Source organism: Lissotriton helveticus, chromosome 2_1 (assembly GCF_964261635.1).
Source record: "Lissotriton helveticus chromosome 2_1, aLisHel1.1, whole genome shotgun sequence".
NCBI classification, from domain to species: domain Eukaryota; kingdom Metazoa; phylum Chordata; class Amphibia; order Caudata; family Salamandridae; genus Lissotriton; species Lissotriton helveticus.
Window position 1 is genome coordinate 1,150,340,880 of NC_136059.1, and position 21,051 is coordinate 1,150,361,930.

The window sequence follows — 21,051 nt, forward strand, 5'->3', positions numbered from 1 at the left end:
TTCGCTGACTAGTCCTCGTTTTATACCCCAGGCTGGAGGAGTAACTCTTCAATGTAAATCCTAGGCCCTTATTTGTGAAGGGCTAGCACCACCGTTTGGTCACTATTTTGTGACACAGCGGCGGTGTAAACTACACTGCCCCTGCGCTACAATATACCTGTATCAGGTATAATGCATGCAGGGTGGGCATTCCCCTGTGAAAAAGCCTAGTCGAAGTGGCGCAGTGAAATCTATGACATTTCACTCTGCCACTTCTAAGACTTGACTGCTTCACAATCCTCACGCTTGTTTCAAGCAGGCGTAAGGAGTGCCGCGAGGCTTTTCACATGGGACTCGCCCATGTGTAATGACACATTGCTGGAATTGCGCCAGTTATCCAACACACTCCGGCAATGTGTCTTTTTTGGGCCACCAGATATGTTAGTATTCATGACATATCTGTAAATCCTTCCGCCATGGAGCACCGTATTGTAAATATGGTGCATGCACTGTGTCGTAAGGATGACGCTATGAAAGTGGCGCATTGCTGTTTTTGCCTAGTGATGTGCTACTTCTTCATTAATGAGGCCCTGAATATGTCTGCAGAGGGATGGTAGCAGCACTTCTAAATTCTAAAGAGCGTTATTTTTGGGTCAGCTTTAAAATAAGTAAATACAATTTTCCTAAAAGCTTCGTTTAATAACTTCACGCAAGCAAGAAACACCATAGAAAGGAAGCAATGCTAGCTTTGCTTGATATTCCCAATTGCTATCAGCGAATATATATTTATGCACGCTGGAATTTGCTGTACATTTTTCAGTAATGCTCTGTGTATTACCTGTAATTTTACAAACCCAACGGTCGTCGATCACACAATTGGTGGACTTGAGTCGTGTGTGGAACACTTTGTGCTGATGAAGGTATGCCATTCCTTGTGCAATGTCCGTTGCAAATGAAAACCTGCAAAATACATTGTCTTCAGCATCCTTAGCAAAGGTACATTTGCAACTTAATTCCACAAACAATCAGTGAAAGAAAGCTTGATGAAAATGTTATTAGTTACAAACATAGAATGACAAGTTTCCTATTGTGATTGATTACTACCTGCTAAACGCAAAGCTTTGCCTTTATTTCCCCCTCTCTGTTCACAACCCTTGGACACCTTGTCATTGAAGAAAGGACTGCAGACTGCTACTCAAAAAAGGGGGGGAACCAAAGCGCTACATGGTTGCTCAGCCAGCAGGAATATTTGCTAGTCACCCCATCAATACCTAATCTACTACTGTGATAGCACTGCATGTAGGGTCTAACAAATAACCGAATATTGATAACAGTAACTTTATCCTACTCCCACATCATGGCTGTATTGTATACCCACCTTGGGGGTCCGATTTTACAGTGAGGAGTGAAGAAAGCATCAGGAGCACAGTGACTGCATAATGTCGCCATTTTGGAGACAAGCTAGCAACAGAGATCTTAGAGACAGACTTACTTTTTTCAATGCCACCGTGAGCAGCAGAAACTTGTTCAGAGAAGCATAGTAACCCAAAGAAAGAGTACAGCTGACTTCGATGCTGTGTAACTCGTCCTCATTCACTAAGGTATGATAGCGTTTACCTATTGAAGTGATTGCAATTTAATTAAAAGTAAAGTTAAGGGTTAGAACTCATTACTATGCACAATAAGGATCATTACTTTTATTATAATTCAATTTAAAATGATTTTGAATTTGAGTAACTTTTGGATAAACTGAACTATTTTATTTAATTTCAATTAATTAAAGGTGAGTGCTAGGGTTCATATTTCTGGCCACTGTTTTGACATTGTCACATGTGTGATCTTACCACTTAAGTAGCTTCTACTGGCCTGTGAAAAAGCAACAGAGGACATGCTTGATAAAAAATACTTGGAAAACACAAAATCAGCTCTTAGGTTACCAACTACATTGATTTCCAAGGTCTGATCTGTACAGTTTGCATAAAGAATTGTTGTTTTCTTGTCTCCTTGCTTACTTTGTACTGTAGAGGCACCTCATCTATAGAAGGGTCAAAGACTTCACACTAGCATGGATTGTTCTGAAGAGGATGGTATTTTTGGGTCATCCAGAAGTGTAAACTAGTATCTGGCAATAATCAATATCTGCGTGTAGTGATTTGAGCATCAGTCTGGAGCAACTGGAGCTCAGACAACTGTTTTTCTGTTGAAGGGACTGAGCCCTGCAGACATCAAAGAATTAAACTATTTAAAAGTCTTCGAACTTGAATTGTCCACTCCAGTCAGTGCAACAGTAGGGAAAGTGTTGGATAGCGTAGGTGTAAAAAATACTATTCCCAGTTCAGTGAGTGCAAATGGGGGGAAAGGGTTGGATAGCGGAGGGGTAAAAATTACTAATCCCACTCCAGTGAGTGAAAAAGTAGTGAAAGTGTTGGATAGTGGAGGGGAAAAAATTACTATTGCCACTCCAGTGATTGTAACAGTAAGGTAAGTGTTGGATATCACAGGAGTAAAAATGTCTATTCCCACTCCAGCAAGTGTAACAGTAGGGAAAGTGTTGGATAGCGGCGGGGTAAAAATGACTATTCCCACTCCAATATTTGTAACAGTAGGGACAATGTTGGATAGAGTATGGGTAAACATTACTATTCCCACTCCAATGAGTGCAACAGTAGGGAAAGTGTTGGATTGTGGAGGGCTAACAATTAATATTCTCACTCCAGTCAGTTCAAAATTAAAAAACAAACAAAATATCAACAGCAAAAATATTTACCAAAGCAAAATGAATAAAAAATGTAATATGTAAAAACAAATACAAATATATTTAATATTATTTTTTTAAACACATAATATAATGTTAAATACATAGAACAAATACCTACAAATATTATATTAAGCAAAATAAAAAATAATTTACAAACAAATAAATATTTATAATTAGCACTTATTTAGAAACAAAAACATAAATTGTTACATAAATTAACTTTTTTTATTTCCTACCCTATAACACCACACAATTCACAACCTACATCAATTTGTTTTAATGTACTTGTTTTAATGTACTTCTTTAATTAACTTAATCGTGGTTAACTGAAATAGGCTTATCTCAAATTTGGGAGAATCCGGAAAGGTTGCCGTATAATTAAAAAAATGGTGAAAATGGCCTTTTGGGGTTTTATTAAGAACCAAATGACCAATGGAAATAGTGGTGGGACACTAGTAAATAACTTCTTAAGGTTCAAGGATGAACCATTCTTTGAGAACTTTTTAGATGAAGTTGAGCCCCCGCTAGCTAAAACTCTTTTTTTGAAATTTAGATATGGGAACCTTCTGACCAACACAACGTTGGTACGCTGGTCTAGAAGGGGTAATGTTGTTGAGGACCACACGACTAGCGAAATATGCACCCTGTGTGAGGGTAATCACAAGGAGGATGACCAGCACATCCTATTCTTCTGTCCAGCCTATGTGTTGGCCAGAAGGAAGTGGATCAAACCTCTATGTAATCTGTTGGGAATAAAGTCATGCATGATGGCACTGAGAATGATCAAATCTGATACAACCCAAGCAATTGTATTTAGTGTCAGTCGTTTTTTGCATTCCATCTATATTGTGCGCAGGAAAAAAGGCCTAAAGCTATAAGGTCAAAATCACTAACCACTTGTTCACTCGGTTTTACCTGTTTAGTGGTTCTAATGTATGTATTTATATTGTAAATGTCTCGGCTCCATGTCCTATTGCTTATAGGCTAGGCATGTCACCATTTTTCACATCTGTCTTCTTTTAAATTCATATTGATTTTATTGGCAATAACAATCAATTGTTCTAATTAGGAGATTTAATATGTATTTTATTAAGGATATGTATATGTTGTGTAAATCTTTTATGGCCAAGTAGTGCCGAAATAAAGATCAATTGAATTGAATTGAATTAATTAACTTAATTAATTACCAATTAAATAAATATTAATAATTAAAAACAAAATAAAACTCATAAAAATGTATTGACTTCCTACACTTTACCCCTATAATCCCCACATTTCACAGCTACAATTAAACTGTAAAATATGAATTATACAATTAAAATTGATTAAAAACTAATGATATTTAACAATTATAAAGTAAGTAACATTTATTTACTCCAACACTGTACCCCTATAACAGTAAAATCCACACACATACAAATATTGTAATTAAACATCAATTAATTAATATTAATGATCAACTAATTATTAATTAATTAAATATAAATGACTATCCACCCTTTACCACAGCGGTTGGTAGTAGAAATACCTGCCGGGCGGTGATGTGGGGGGGAGGGGCAGGGTGGGGGGTAGTAAACTATGGATTACGGAGGTTTGCAGGTAAGTAAACATATAAATAAATAAAAAGAATTTTGTTGTGTGCACTGCATCCCCAAACGCGATGCAGTGCGCGCAACAAAATTTGTTTAATTTATTTATATGTTTACTTACCTGTAAACCTCCGTAATCCATAGTTTACTACCCTCCACCTCCCCCTCCCCACATCACCGCCTGGCAGGTACTCCTACTACCGACGGCAGCTGTCCGTTACCCCTATAAACCTCACAACCCACACATAAAATTAATTACACAATTTCCATAATTAATTTACAGTAAATTAACTAATATAAATTAACAACAAATTATTAATTAATTAAACATAAATTACTTCCCACCCATTACCACTTTAAGCCCCACAACTAAAATTAATTACACAATTTTCATAAGTAATTTTCAATCAAATATTTAATATAAATGAACAACAAATTATTAATTAATGAAAAATTACTTCCCACTCTTTACCCCTATAAACCCCACAACCAGCACCTAAAACAAAATACACACTTACCATAATTAATTACCAATTAATAGGAATAATTTTAATGAACAGCCAATTAATAATTAATTACAAATAAATTACTTTCCACAGTTAACACTATAAAATCTCAATTAAATAAATATTAATAAATAAAAAATAATCATTAATTTAGTATAATTAAATTACTTCCCACCCTATTCCCCTATAAACCCACAACCCGCTACAGAACTAAAAAAGGCAAATATACTTAAAATAAAATTGATAACTACTAAAAATGTAACACATATATTAAAAAACATAAGCAATACTAATACAAAAAATATATATCACATACATTTAAAATATAAACTAAAATACATAACACTAATAAAAAAATCGATATTTTAAACAACGATATTTTTGCAAACTATATTAATGACTTCAATATTTTTTTTTACTATATTTCTTACCTTAAATCCAATATTCTTGACCACGATATTCTTGCTGTCGATATTTCTGTCATGATATTTCCATCTCAATATTTGTGAAAGTCAACATTTCCAACTTGATATTCTGCCTTAATACCATTATGCCACAATTGAATTCTCCAATATTATTGTTTTGAACTACCCTTAATAGTTAAAAAATTATTTGACTTTAGTCGATTAATTTGATTTCCACAAATCCAATTTCATTGATACTGTGCTTTTGTTTGGTGTTTGGTCAAGTATCACACACTACCTGTCTATCACAGCCATGAAAGAGACTAACTCTAGTTACACATGTAACACATGTATGATATTTCATAATTAACTACATTGCACTGTAAATGTTTGCACCACTTCCTGCTAGAGTTTGCACCAAGACTAATACCACGCTATATCACAGAAGCATGCACTGAAAATCAGGGAAAAAAAGTGCAAAGACAAGGTACAATATTTGAGCGGATGCTAATTTGGATTACAACCACACATCATTGCATAATGATCAGCTACAATTAAACAGGCAATTTGGAATCATAACTAAAACCACCTGGAAACTTTCTTGAAGGAAGGGGTAACATGTAGTCAAGTAAATGCTTCACACATTTCAGATCAGTGTACTGCATATGTCCTCTTATGTAGATACAACAAGGCAACCATTAACCATACAATGGGACAGCATTGTATACTGATTAGCTATCTCCTTTGAGTATCAATGCTCCCCTCAAGGCTCAGTGTGTTATTGCAATATACAATAATGGTTTGTTTGTTGGCATACTTTTCGTTCTTTTTGTGCATCTTCCATCAGTTATATTCTAAATAAATGGGAGTCCTAATCACATTTATCGCAAGAGTCCTTCCTCCTGTAGTATTTAATTTATGTTTATGAATTTTGGCACTTTATTTTTTTGACCCCATAATTCACTGACTATTTCACTGATCAATGCAATGTTTTGGCCATGGGATCCTGCCTTTGTGCACTGGAACTTAACAGCGCCATCTGTTTTTATCATCTGCACGTCTTCAGTCTTAATCTTTTGTCTTCTAAAAAGCGCTACACTGGTTTGGGACACCTGCCCATCCTAGCAAAGTAATTCTTTTTGCCTTCCTTATTTATAGAGTGAACATCCTTGATTGTTTTAATTTCCCATGTTTCAGAATCTCAACATTTGTAGCCTAACTCTAATACTATTATTGCACCTACGACTTGCGCACTCTGCTTTTGGTTCTGCAACATTGTGACCATCCATTTCCTAATGTTACATGTACTCTTGTGAGTTCTCTACCATCATTGATAGCCTTGGCTACTACATGCTGGGTAAATTAGTTTGTTGTTGTTTATGGGGTTCTCATGAATATTGTCACCCCTCCTTCACTCTATATTTACACTGCATATACTTTTCTAAAATGAATTTCTTATTATCATAATTCGGTCATGCTTTTTTTCTGTCCCAGAATAGCCCCAAAATTCTTGAATATTTGCATGTTCTGAGGAAGACCCTATTCCGTTAAGATTAGAGGGTCAGAAAATTGACGAGGCATATTTACCAAGAAGCTGTTGGAGCGCAGCGTTAAGCCAGGAAGGTTAATGCTGTGCTCTGACAGTTTCCAAACACAGGGGTGCACCCCTACCTTTCCTTTAGCGCTGGCAGTAAATGTAGCTGCCTAGCGCAAACGCAGGCACTCTTGCATCATTGTGCAAGGTTGCCTGCTTACAGGGAAAGTTTGTTTAAGTGCAGGAAGGAGTCCCTTCCCCCACATAAACAATCAGTAATGGAATTTTGCTACTTCTATGTGTGCTGCAGATTTTGCACATCAATTTTTTTTTCCTGCACATTAACAATCAATGGCATTTTGCTGTTTCTATGTGTGCTGCAGAATGCACCACACAAGGAAACAGCAAAACCGAGGAGAAATAAAGCATTTCTTCTCATTTCACCAGGTTAAGACTAGGTTTTCACAGGTCTTAATTGTGGCGCAGCCCCTTATTTACGCCTTCCTAGTAAAAATGGGGCAGCATCAAAATCAATGGGTGTTGCGGCGAAACGCCTACCACAACACCGATTGCCCACCCCTTTCACGCTCAGGGGCCTATTCCGATGATGGACAGACCTAAGTCCGTCCGACATCGGGCAGGAGCTGTAACCGACCGACCTGCTGTTGTCGGTTACAGCCCTGATAGTAGGATGCGACCGAACAGGGTTTGGTCGCATTCGTATACCTTACAATGCAAGCATGCTTTCCGACTGGAAAGCATGCTTGCATTGCTGAAAGCAGGGATGCAGTTCATCCCTGCACCCTGTGGCAGGCACCCCAAGGTGCCTGCCACCGGGTGCAGGGATCAATGGAGGGGCACCTTAGGTGCCCCAGGCCGCCATCCGGTGGCCTCACACTCATGGGGACCCTGCTGGGGGCCCCCAGAGACAGCTTCCAACTGCCATTTCGTGCCGGACAGACTGGCATGAAAAGGCAGTGAAAATCTGCCATCGTACTCCCTCGGTCGAACAGAGGTGACCGGGGGAGTACTGGGGAATTTACGGACTGCGGACAGGCTCTCTGAGCCTGTCATCCGTAATCCGGAAATCCAAGCCGGATTCCTTCCCGACAGAGCCCATCGGAATGGCTCGGTCCAGAAGGAATCTGACCGGGACTGACCGATTCGGAGCCCTTCCGGACGAAATCAGAATCGGCCCCTAAGTGTAGCGTGAAAGGGGGCCTTATTCACAAGCCACTTAACGCTCCCTTGTGAATAAGGCGAAGCCCCAATTGCCACAGGAACGCCAGAAAAAGTGACGCTCTTGTGGCGATAGGGGCTTGTAAATATGCCGCAACATGTCATACAAGCACACTGTGTCACTAAATGGACATGTACATTACAACAGCTACACCTCTGTCTTTTTAGCCTGTTCCTTTCTAGTTTGTGACATACTGTATATAGCACAGACTACTTGGATAACAACCCCTGCACCATTTGCGCTTTGCCTCATTTTATTTTTACTGCTGTCATCTCATTCAATTCCATTTGGTGATATATATGATCATATTTGTTCAATCTTTGAAATTAATCAATTTGTAGCATAAACTTACAGCCTTTCCAATTGTTGCTTTCACAATTCACTAAAATAATGGCCTTTATTGTTTTTTACTGATAGCCCCAAACACTAAGAAATGTAGATTACACTCTGAATTGTGAATACAGTATCTCAGTTGCTTACGCATTTTTTGTATCCGACTTAGTATCCTTTACTAATTTCCAAAAGACCTCCAGCATGTGGAAGAGGTCTTATTTTAGTACCTTGGTAAAACAGATTTGGTCAAATAGGTATTTTGCCACTTTGCACAGTAAACAAAACGAGAGACAGACAACTTACGTTTATCAAGTTGTTCTCTCCTTGTTCCTAACATGGTGTTTGTATTAAACCTTCAAGGTGGCCTTTAAAGACTGCGGTTTTGATTAGCATAGAAATACTCAACTAAATAGAATATGGCGGTACATCAACATTCCCAATAAACAAGAAAATTATTCTCAGGTATGTTTAAAGAATAAGGAATAGGTTGAAAATCTGAAAAAATGTAGGATGGGGATGTGATCTACTAGTTAAGTTTTTCATTTTCAGTTTGAAACAAACAACTGGTTTCTATTCCTGGCTTCCACCTCTATTAATACTGTGATCATGCACAAATCCTGTACTCCCTCAGACTTACTTTCTTTATTCACCGAAAATTGGTGTGCTTAGAAATAGGCTGAGCGCCAGTATTGAGCATTATATAAAAGAATGGAACTGGTTGGTTCCTTAGATAAGTACATATAGTTAGTTCTTTTTGCAGTCTTGATATATCAGTTCTCCTTGCTATTTAAATAGAGGAGAGAAGAACAACCCTATTCAGAAATACACAGTATTGTGTCATAAACATGTGTTAGGGTCAGTGGTTGATGAAGTGTATAGTATAAAAATGAAGATAGATGCATAAAGGAAACAAGAAAAGAGCATCCCAGGCAGCTTGCACTAAACCAGCCATCAAACATATAACTACGGCGCACAGTGATGAATCACCTTCACTAACGCTGTCCTTTGTTATGGCAGGATTTACAATGCAATCCAGTGGGGCGTAGTCTAAAGGGAAAAGGGTGATGTAATACATTGTGTTTTTCCTGGAAAAACAATGAAAAATGACACTTTATTATTTTTGACCATTGGTTACCTGAAACCCCAATTCAAGGGGATATCTTCATTGAGCAGGACATCATTCAAGCTTCCCTTTGGACAATATTCGGTTACAATGCAAACATTGGGCACTTCAGTGCATCCACCAATGAATTTACATAGGTTTGGATGGTCTAGTTCCCTGTGGAAAAGAGCATGAAATAACCGTTTACAAGTTCCATTTCATCAATTCAACTTTCAAGATCAATAATCATAAAGGATGCACACAAGTATAAACAGATGGGAGCATATGGTACTATGTATGGCTTGCAATAATTTTTACCACTCAGGAAGTAAGTTACAAAGTGAATAAAAATTGTATTTCTGAATGCTGTGGGGTCACGAAGCACAATGCAGTTATGGATAGCGGTGTCTAGCAGACACTGTCACCATATTCAACCGTTTTCCTAAAAGTGGTGAACAGTTTTCCCGTCCGCCGTGGTACTCCCACCATCATAATGTGGCGGGGTAAATGGGAGGCGGGCGGGAGAAAATGTCTGGCGGATCGCCACTGCCATGCGGGCAGTGGCGATACGCCCAACATTGTAACAGACCCCTTAGTATTTCAGAACCTTATTTTGTCTTATATACCGAATGTACTGATGCATCAATCGCTTCCAAAATAATCAGTGTTTTATCAATAATATATTGATAAATGGGAATTGCTGAGGCATATCTTGCCCACTGTTCTAGCTGTCAAAGGTATTCGTATTTTTGCTTTCTAATATTCATGTTTTAAAGGAGGTGAGCTTAGTGGCTGCTAGACTTGTAAACTGTAAAGCAGTGCATAAAATGGCAAACTGTATCATCTTGATCCTATAAGCTGAATGCAGGTATTAGCAGGGCAGACTCCTCGATTGGGACATGTAGGATGGTGCTCCACCAGACATGAAGGAGGAATAAAAAGGAGATTGACAGGTGTGTCTGCTGCCAGTACAGCATAAGGAATGTGGTACAGCAGTTTAAAGACACAAAATGAACAAGCAATGTTTGCATTCAGTCTCTTGTGCCCAGTGTATGTCTCAGCAGCACTGGTGAGGGCAAGCAGTTATGCACTGCAAAAAGCAACATTTATGCCAGGGCTCTGGGGTTGAAATCAGTTCACCCTCAACAATAATGTCAACTGAGCTGAGCTTCCAGGTCTCTGCCTCCTTCTCTCAGTAACTGAATCTTCAGACAGTCAGTTAATGAGAAGAGGTGGTACAGAGCACAAAGAAACCCTTACAGTCGGTGTGCATCCTGCCTTCACTGCTGCTGGTCACCTCTGACCCAGCAGTCCATGGTGTCTCTGCAACTAACCTATCAGTCTTAGACATCAGCTAATGCGCCTGGTATAATCCACGCAGCTGTGAAGCATCCGTCACATTAGACGGTAGAGATCTGCTCTCCATCTGCTGGGCCATGTGGAAGCCTATGACCATGTGCCTTGGAGCCAATGAAAAGGCAGAGCAGCCGATTCTCCTCTGTTACCATGTTAGCATCAATATTGTAAACACTATAGGAAATCTGCCTAGTGACAGAGCGTGAGCTTTGAAACTGGCATGGGGCAAATACCACACTCAAATAAGAGCGGGTGGGCATGCAAAGAGAATGAGAATGATTCTTTATGTGAGAAATGTTTGAAACAACAGAGCCAAATTAATTTTACACATAATTGACTTAAATATGCGAACAAACTAAAGGTTCTAAATGTGCTTTTAGAATAACTCTGTGGTGTACCCTTACCCTTGTTAGAGGTGTTGTGATGTGCCCTCCCCAAAAAATCTTGAACTGAAAAGATAGCAAGCAGAGGATTTTTCAGCAAAATTTCACTAAGAAAGTGCCTACAGAACTACATTTTTTAAGTCATTAATCAAAATCTGGCTATATAATGCCGCATGTCACATGGGCAGGAAAGAATGTTTGCTTCTACTGTGGAAGCAAAGTGAAAATCTCCTCCCACAGGGAGGGAGCATACTCGTTGCAAGGTCCTGCCAGCACCCAGGATGTATGCAGACCAGGGAGCTGGCTTGGGTTCAAGAGCCTTGAGTCTCCCCCACCCACAGCACCAACAGATCCTAGAGATGTTGAGACCCTGGGTGGGAACCAAAGCCCCACAAAAACAAAAAAGTGGCCATATCCTACCCGCACCCATGTTGGGTGCTGGCCAGGGAGCCTCCTCTGAGGCTTCCCCTGCATCCTCTTAAGGATTTAGGAGATGTGGATGTCCTGGGTGGGCACATGGACAGCCACCCAAAAAAAAGTGGCTGGCTCCCGGCAGCACCCACAGTGGGTCCTGGGCCCCCCAACAGCTTCCAACACAAAAGAGATGTGGGTATCCCAGGTGGGACTGAGACACCCACAAAAAATAACAAAAAGCGCAAAAAAAGGTGATAGAATAATAAATGAGCAACCAGAGCCGCTCATTTATTATTCACTGCTCCGGGAAGAAGCTACCCATAATGCCCTACATGATCTAATTTAAAAACATTTTAATGCATGGTGATTCCCCAATCTGGGCAGGGACACCAGCAACACATTGTTGTGGGGGGCTAGAGGGAGTACAACAGCCCCCCCAGAAATATTTTCTTTTAAAAACATGTTTCCTGGGGTATATAGAATTTTACCCAAGGAAAATGAGATAATATTTTTAAGCATTTCCAGAGCTGGAGCTTTTGCCTTTTGTTTTGGGAATGGAGAGATCCCTTGTGGTTGGTGTTATGCTGGGTTAAGTGGCTTGCCAAGTGTAAAAAATGTCTCTTACACTTGCTTAATGTTCTTTTGACTATAAATACTTTATTTAAATGTTTACTGAGAGACATTGCACAGATCCCTTGAGTAAACTAATAGGCCTGTCATTTAAGTATTGATAGAGACTCATATTTTTTTTAAAACCTAGAAATTCACAGAAAAAATCAATTTAAAAGACGGTAATAACTGAACAGGACTATATCCTTTGTGTCAGGGTCCACTGGGATGGAATTGTAATTCATTGGATATTCTGTGTAAATTCAGTATTTCCATCATTGAGTTGATTATATTATTATTTAAACACAAAATATTTGTTGAAAATGTTTAGTTGTAAAGTAACTTGTGAGCGCTTTAGTAATCCTGTACATGAAAGTGACTACTTTAAAATGGATGCCGTTTTGCTTGACTTTGACCATGCAATGTGATATGTAGTCCTACTTCTATTTTGTGTAAGTGCACTATATGTTTATCATTTCACAAGCAGTCCTTGACCCATGGCAAAGGTGCAGCTTCAACGAAACGCGTTGGGCGTTTGTTTGCCACATGTTTTAAATAAACCACGCTTCATGGAATTGGGCTCAAGTACGTTTTGTTGATCGACAAAGGTATTTTGGATATTTACAGAGGTTTGCGACCTCACTTGAGTCCGCCGCTGTGAGAGGCAGAGAGACTCGCAATTCTATTTGAATATATATATATATATATATATATAACTTTCTTTCATTTATCCTCGGATTCAATCAGGTTCCTTTAGAAACGGACACAGACCCAAGATAAGTGCAAATGTTTTATTCTTCTTTAGGCGCCATTACGCGTTTCGGCTCCCGCGAGCTTTGTTCACATGACAAAGTGCTGTGAATTTTCTTGCATTTTTAAAGTGACAGTGCTTAATTGGTGAATATCACGTGGCATCAGGGAATCAGAGGCATGAAATAAATATTCAAACTTACTCGATTCGGCACATGTGGCGTAAAAGACAATAGTGGCTAATACATTTCTTTAGCTGTCTATGTGAGACGTCATAGAATATTAAATAAATGCAAGGCAAAATAACTTCATTAAATTCATGGAATATCTAAAAATACATGTAAAACACATTTTTTGTAGAAATCTCTATGTGTCCGACTGAGCAGGGAATTACATCTGATTATATATGTCTGCGGATTTTCTGAATGTGTTGCGTCTGTTAACATGATCGGAATTAAATGCAGACAAGGAAAATCGACATAATATAACATAAGGAGGATAAATCCTCTGTACCTATCTAACATACTATCCCCTGGTGTCAAGAAAGTGCTAAAGTGTATGTTGTCTAAATGAACAAAAGTAAGAAAGAGAGTAGTGTAAGGGATTTAAAACCTGGAATAATGTTTCCTTATTAAAGGTGCAATGAGTGCCCTTGTGTATATTGTATAAATTCATAATGAAGGCCATGGAACTATATCATATCATTAGGTGTTGGTGGTTAGGATCTAATGTCTAAAATTGTCATGAGGAATTCTTGAACATGGCAGAACTGCTATGAGTACCTTAGGATAATGCTGTGTCAATGTAGAGCTAAAATTATAAGTTGTTAGACCCCTCAAAACACAGGTGTGCAATCCGCAATAGATTTTTCTAAAATGGTTTGTGCAAAACTGTAATAGGTGTGCAAAGATGCCTATTCCAAAAGCATAAAATGTGCAAATTTCAATGCCTACATAAATGTATGAATAAATAACTGTATAAATGAATATATAGCTACATACATACATGGCAGCATAATACAAATATAGTAAATATATAAATGTCAATATAAATATATAGCAACATCTTGACTGTACCAATGAAATAACTGTAATTATACAGTCAATAAATATAGAGTAAAAGTGTAAAAATCAATAAATATTGATGATAAATACAATGTAAAAGCAGTTTTTTTTAAACCCATTAAAATTGCATTATAGACATGTATATAAATCTTCAGTTACGCTGAGACCTCCCGTGTGTTTAGCATCAAGTTGTAAAATGTATCTAGTCTCGCGCTTTCTGAGTTCGTGCTCCCTGTCTCCACCTCTTATACTGGGCGCGATAGCATCAATCACAAAGTAACTGAGTTCCCTGTTGTTGGATTTATGGAACTCTTTAAAGTGTATCGCCACAGGATAGGTGTTATCTTATTCTTAGTTTGTGAATGCGCGTAAATGCTGCAATATCCTTTTTGGCACTTGCAGTTTAGTACTGCCTACTTACTAAAGGGCACATGGGCACATCAGCACATATACAGCAAACTCAGTTTTGCATGTTAGTAACTTTTGGATCTTGTGTTTTTTTGTTACTAAAGGGAGTAGTGTACATGTCTTTATCGATGCCATGTATGCATGCTTTGCATTTTAAAAAAACCCTTGTGTTTCTGAAGCCAATTCGTGTTTTCAATGATTTCGGGATTTGTTTTAACAAGACTGTCTCTCATAAAGGGGGCTTTACTGTATGTGATGGACACCCTCTGCAGTAGCAGGGGTCCAATCACGAGGTCATTAAGGACCAATGACCAATTGGTTTGAATAATCTTTTGTAGAGTCTTTTGTTGCCTGCTGTACCCCATGATGATTCTAAATTCATAGGAATCATCATCCGTCCTTGATCTCATTGTGTCTGTGGCTGCATTATCTTGTTGTTTGTCTCTCAGCAAAATATCTCTGTCCATCAACATGGTTTTTGCAATTGCTTTGTTGATGGTATTTAGGGAATAACCTCTTTCCAAGAATCTAGACTTGCTGTTTTCTTGTGCCAGTCTTAAGTCAGTTTCATTACTACATTTGCGCCTGAGCAGCAACATCTCTCAGTAGGGTATGCTGTTGATCAGGTGCCTAGGATGTGAGCTTTTGGCATGCAAGGTGTATTTCAAACAAGAAGCCCTACTCAGCCTGCATGCTACAGATCTCAGACTCCGTAACTCATGGGGCCATACCTTATATTGGCTCACCAAACGACCAGATCAAGCCAGTGCTGCGTTACAGGTCCGGACATGCCTTCAAACATACAAACAATGGTGTGCACAGACTACAACACATAAAAAATTGTGTGAAAGCAAGGAAAGTACCTCACGGACGTAACACCCGAGGGGGTTCCCGGTCTATAAATGATCGGTCTACCCACTTCTCATCATCGGTTACTTTCCTTGCTCGGAGGATGAAAGGAAATGTGCCAGAACGAGTGCACAAAACAGAAAAGAGAGATGAGAGAGGGAGTGTATAATTACACTACCTAGTAGGATAGAAAAAGATTGACAAGTACCTACACCCAACACCAACAAACATAAATATAAAAATAGTGAGGTTTGGCTGGCTGGATCGATTTTATTCTGGTGCTGCCAACTTCACTTTCATTAAAAAATGGTTAAATTGATACCATTAATGTTGTAACTGGAACAACATGTTTCATTGCCTTTCCATTGGCAATTTCATCAGGGCAAATGGTTGGGTCTCTTATTCTTTATCCTCCATAATTCATATGGGAACCTGTGCACACACATACAGTTAAAACAACAGAACACAGCAGTGGTTACCTTGTGGGTCAATCAAGCAAGGTCTATAGATACAGCACACTCATGCCAGTGGAAACACCTCGCAGCTATTACCTTGTGCTCGCACTTCATGAGTATACCGTCGAGCATCAAAGGACGTCGTGTCAAAAGATCACGGATCCGTCTTGGAGACTCCTCAATGTGAGTCACCTATAAAAACATACGTCACACCAGATTCATGGATCATGATGGCCACAGTATTGTTTGCTATTTACAAGACACTCGTGAAGCCCAGCGGACACCTAGAGTATGCCCTCAGGTTACCAAGCGGTAACGGTTGTCACAGATAAATTTACATGATGCCGGGGCTTTGCTAGCGTCATCATATCAATAACCAATGAGCAGTGGAAATTCGTAAATGAGAAAATATGTACACCTCGGTAGGGGGACTCGACAGAGCTCTTTACTTCCTCCTTAGACCAACGTTCGCCCAGGGGCGCCGCGTGTCTACCAGCAATATGCAGAGGTTACTAGGAAAGAAAAACTCGCCGCTCTGGGAAATGCCCAGACGGGAGTTCCTACCGGTAACGGTGTGGAGAGTTCACAGCTGGACCGGGGCCAAGTGCAAGCGCACCCGGTTTGAACATACCGCTGCCGAGTCCCTCCGGCGCTTCCGACGTCTCACAATCCAAGCCTGGATTGGGAGGCGGAAGTACCCCGGCTGGGGCTCCGCCCACCTCAAGACGTGGCGGCCATCTTAAGAAAGTACTGAAGCCACGCTCAGTAAACACGAAACTTTATTAAGTAGGGGGATGAACAGTGGACACAGGGCCATATACAAAATAGCATGACGGCCCTCTTTTGTACTCCCATGATATTAATTACATGGAAAAGGAAGCTATCAGCAAAAGGACCCTATAAGCACCTTTTTGTAATGTAATGTATTCAAGCCAATCAGGAGTGCCAGCAATCCAAAGGACACGCACCGAAAAAACCGGCATATAAACCGGAGGGGAATGTTAGTGTAGGTTTATTGTGTGTAGTGGGCAATGCTGAGGCCTGAATCAGGGCTATATATCTAAATCATGCAATAACTACAGCTGACAGCCAGCATAATTACAATACACATTCCTTGGAAATACCAAGGCCAAACCTCAATTCACACCGTGTGGGGATGCTTATCACTCATGGCCACAATATACGCTGACGGTAGGGTAGCCCAGGTATCTACCGGCGACTCACTTTGTTCCACTCAATAGAGTCGTTAAGCCCCTCTTTATCTGCCTTCTCTAGATAGATCCATCGTGCTTCCTTTCTCGCAAGTATTGTGTCCAGGTTGTGCGTATTACCCACAACCTTCTCCAATACTGTCCATTGTAAATCATTCTGCCCATGGTTTTTTTCAATAAAGTGCTGAACCAGCCGAGTTGTCAATTTCCTTGCTCGGATGGTACTTAGGTGTTCCTGAATGCGCACTTTCACCTTGCGTGTAGTGAGACCTATATACTGCAACCCACATCTGCAAGTGATTCTATAGATAACATGTGTGGTGTTACAGTTACTGAATTTGGTCAGGTGCCATATCTTGCCATTGTGTAGTGTGACTTCTTTAGTGGCGGTAGTCAGTGGGCACACAGAACACCCACCACAGGGATAATGACCCGCCGGAATAGACCTGATTTCTGGGTTAATAGTCAGGGTCCTAGTGTGAACCAACTTGTCGCGCAGGTTGGCTGCCCTCTTGAATGCAAAACGAGGGACTGGCATCTTATCATTGGGAGTGTCCAGTAAGGACCAATGCTTGCGGATGATCTGTCTGATTTTGGTAGACAGAGGGTCGAAAGTGGTCACCACAGGTAGGCAAGGCTGATTGGTTTTCACATTGCGTTCAAGCAGGGCATCGCGGGGGGTATTCAGAGCCCTCTTGCGTGCATGTTTAATGACCCTACTTGGGTACTGTCTTACTGGACACTCCCAATGATAAGATGCCAGTCCCTCGTTTTGCATTCAAGAGGGCAGCCAACCTGCGCGACAAGTTGGTTCACACTAGGACCCTGACTATTAACCAGCACTCTATTGCTTATAGGGTCCTTTTGCTGATAGCTTCCTTTTCCATGTAATTAATATCATGGGAGTACAAAAGAGGGCCGTCATGCTATTTTGTATATGGCCCTGTGTCCACTGTTCATCCCCCTACTTAATAAAGTTTCGTGTTTACTGAGCGTGGCTTCAGTACTTTCTTAAGATGGCCGCCACGTCTTGAGGTGGGCGGAGCCCCAGCCGGGGTACTTCCGCGTCCCAATCCAGGCTTGGATTGTGAGACGTCGGAAGCGCCGGAGGGACTCGGCAGCGGTATGTTCAAACCGGGTGCGCTTGCACTTGGCCCCGGTCCAGCTGTGAACTCTCCACACCGTTACCGGTAGGAACTCCCGTCTGGGCATTTCCCAGAGCGGCGAGTTTTTCTTTCCTAGTAACCTCTGCATATTGCTGGTAGACACGCGGCGCCCCTGGGCGAACGTTGGTCTAAGGAGGAAGTAAAGAGCTCTGTCGAGTCCCCCTACCGAGGTGTACATATTTTCTCATTTACGAATTTCCACTGCTCATTGGTTATTGATATGATGACGCTAGCAAAGCCCCGGCATCATGTAAATTTATCTGTGACAACCGTTACCGCTTGGTAACCTGAGGGCATACTCTAGGTGTCCGCTGGGCTTCATGAGTGTCTTGTAAATAGCAAACAATACTGTGGCCATCATGATCCATGAATCTGGTGTGACGTATGTTTTTATAGGTGACTCAGATTGAGGAGTCTCCAAGACGGATCCGTGATCTTTTGACACGACGTCCTTTGATGCTCGACGGTATACTCATGAAGTGCGAGCACAAGGTAATAGCTGCGAGGTGTTTCCACTGGCATGAGTGTGCTGTATCTATAGACCTTGCTTGATTGACCCACAAGGTAACCACTGCTGTGTTCTGTTGTTTTACCTGTATGTGTGTGCACAGGTTCCCATATGAATTATGGAGGATAAAGAATAAGAGACCCAACCATTTGCCCTGATGAAATTGCCAATGGAAAGGCAATGAAACATGTTGATCCAGTTACAACATTAATGGTATCAATTTAACCATTTTTTAATGAAAGTGAAGTTGGCAGCACCAGAATAAAATCGATCCAGCCAGCCAAACCTCACTATTTTTATATTTATGTTTGTTGGTGTTGGGTGTAGGTACTTGTCAATCTTTTTCTATCCTACTAGGTAGTGTAATTATACACTCCCTCTCTCATCTCTCTTTTCTGTTTTGTGCACTCGTTCTGGCACATTTCCTTTCATCCTCCGAGCAAGGAAAGTAACCGATGATGAGAAGTGGGTAGACCGATCATTTATAGACCGGGAACCCCCTCGGGTGTTACGTCCGTGAGGTACTTTCCTTGCTTTCACACAATTTTTTATGTGTTGTAGTCTGTGCACACCATTGTTTGTATGTTTGAAGGCATGTCCGGACCTGTAACGCAGCACTGGCTTGATCTGGTCGTTTGGTGAGCCAATATAAGGTATGGCCCCATGAGTTACGGAGTCTGAGATCTGTAGCATGCAGGCTGAGTAGGGCTTCTTGTTTGAGATTTGTTGAGTGGGGGACTGCCCTACATAGCCTCCTCTTCCCCTGGTATCCCTTTTGACTGATTTATGCAAGGTGTATTTACCCGCGTTTTATTACAATAAAGGCGTGTCTCCATTTTTTGGCTCTGGGTATCAAGAAAGTTGACTGTGACTTTATCAATAGTGGTTGTAAAATGTAGGTTGATTTTGTTCTGGTTAATGGTGTGAACAAATTTTTCTGCCTGTTCTTGTGTACCATTCCAAATAACCATAAGAGCATCAATGGAACGCACCCGCATTTTTATCTTAGTATCTACACAATGTCTATGTTCCACTCTAAGGACCAGCTCCTCCCACCAGCCCATGTAAAGAAATGCATAGCTGGTGGAGAAGCTAGCCCCCATGGCGACATCTCTTGACTGCTGAAAAAGAAGATTATTGAACATGAAGATATTATTATGCAAATAGAACTTCACCATCTCAATCAACATGCTACTGTGTTCCTTGTAATGAGGAGCTCGCTGCGCCAAATAATATTGAATAGCGTATATGCCTTCCTCATGACGAAGGAAGGGGGTAGGGCCTGAGGTGACATGTGTGCAAACACGCCCTGTGGCGCGTTTTAAGTTGGGGAATGAATTCCTCTTCAATCCAGAGGTCCCCTAGGGGCCAACTAGCCCACCAGGTATCTCCAGTATGCGCCAGGGAGCTGCGTTGCAGAGAGGTGTTCAGAGGCCACGCCCCTTTTTACAACACTCTGCAATGCAGCTTTGTGGCGCTTACTGGAGGTACCTGGTGGGCTAGTTGGCCCCTAGGGCACCTCTGGATTGAAGAGGAATTTATTCCCCAACTTAAAATGTGCCACAGGGCGTGTTTGCACACACATCACCTCAAGCCCCGCCCCCTCCCTTCACCACTGTGCAAACGCGCCAGAGGGTGCGTTTGCAGAGTGGTGCAATTCGTCACCTCAAGACCCGACCCCTACCTTCACCACTGTGCAAACGCGCCCTGTGGCGCATTCTAAATGGGGGGATTAAGTCCCCTTGAATATTGGGGGTCCCTGGGGGCCAACTATCCCACCAGGAACCTCCACTATGCGCCAGGGGGCTGCGATGCAGAGAGGTGTAAAAAGGGACATGGCCTCATTACACCTCTCTGCAACGCAGCCCCCTGGCACATACTGGAGGTTCCTGGTGGGCTACTTGGCCCCCAGGGACCCCAGTATTCAAGGGGAATTACTTCCCCCTCTGCAGACGCACCAGGGGGCGCGTTTGCAGAGTGGTGCAGGGAGGGGCGTGGCCTCTTCCCCGCTCCTGTTTTTCTTTTTTTTTAAGAAGGGGGGCTGTGTAGCCCCCCTTCTTTTTCTTTTTTTGGGCCCTGGGGACCCCATCTCCCAGGGCCTGATCCCCAAATATTTATTTTTACATTTTTTTAATGGGAAGGGGGCCACGTGGCCCCCCTCCCATGGCTAATTCCAGGCCCCGGGGATCCCATCCCCTGGGGCATGGCACATTTTTAAAAATATTTTTAAGGAGGGGGCTGCATAGCTCCCCTCCCGGGCCACTTCTGGCCCCGGGACCCCATCCCTGGGTCGTGGCCCTCTCCTTTGGGAGGGCCACCATTACAGCTATACAGTTATCCATATCTCACACATGCAATCACTGAGTCTTATGTATACTTATTTATATACAACAATTGTCACATACACTGCCTTTTATATTTTTAGTTTGTTGG

The 21,051-nt window shown here is 41.2% G+C and overlaps 1 protein-coding gene across 1 annotated transcript in view; it reads right to left on the bottom strand.

Annotated features, from left to right (window-relative positions):
- The window catches only part of LOC144819631 (atrial natriuretic peptide receptor 2-like), a 727,257-nt gene that overhangs the window by 350,329 nt on the left and 355,877 nt on the right, over positions 1-21,051 (bottom strand). The window contains exons 8-9 of the mRNA XM_078677447.1: positions 9,479-9,622; positions 818-939 (exon numbers count right to left, since the gene is read on the bottom strand). Coding sequence (XP_078533573.1) covers positions 818-939; positions 9,479-9,622 — 266 coding nt within the window. The remainder of the gene's footprint in view (positions 1-817; positions 940-9,478; positions 9,623-21,051) is intronic.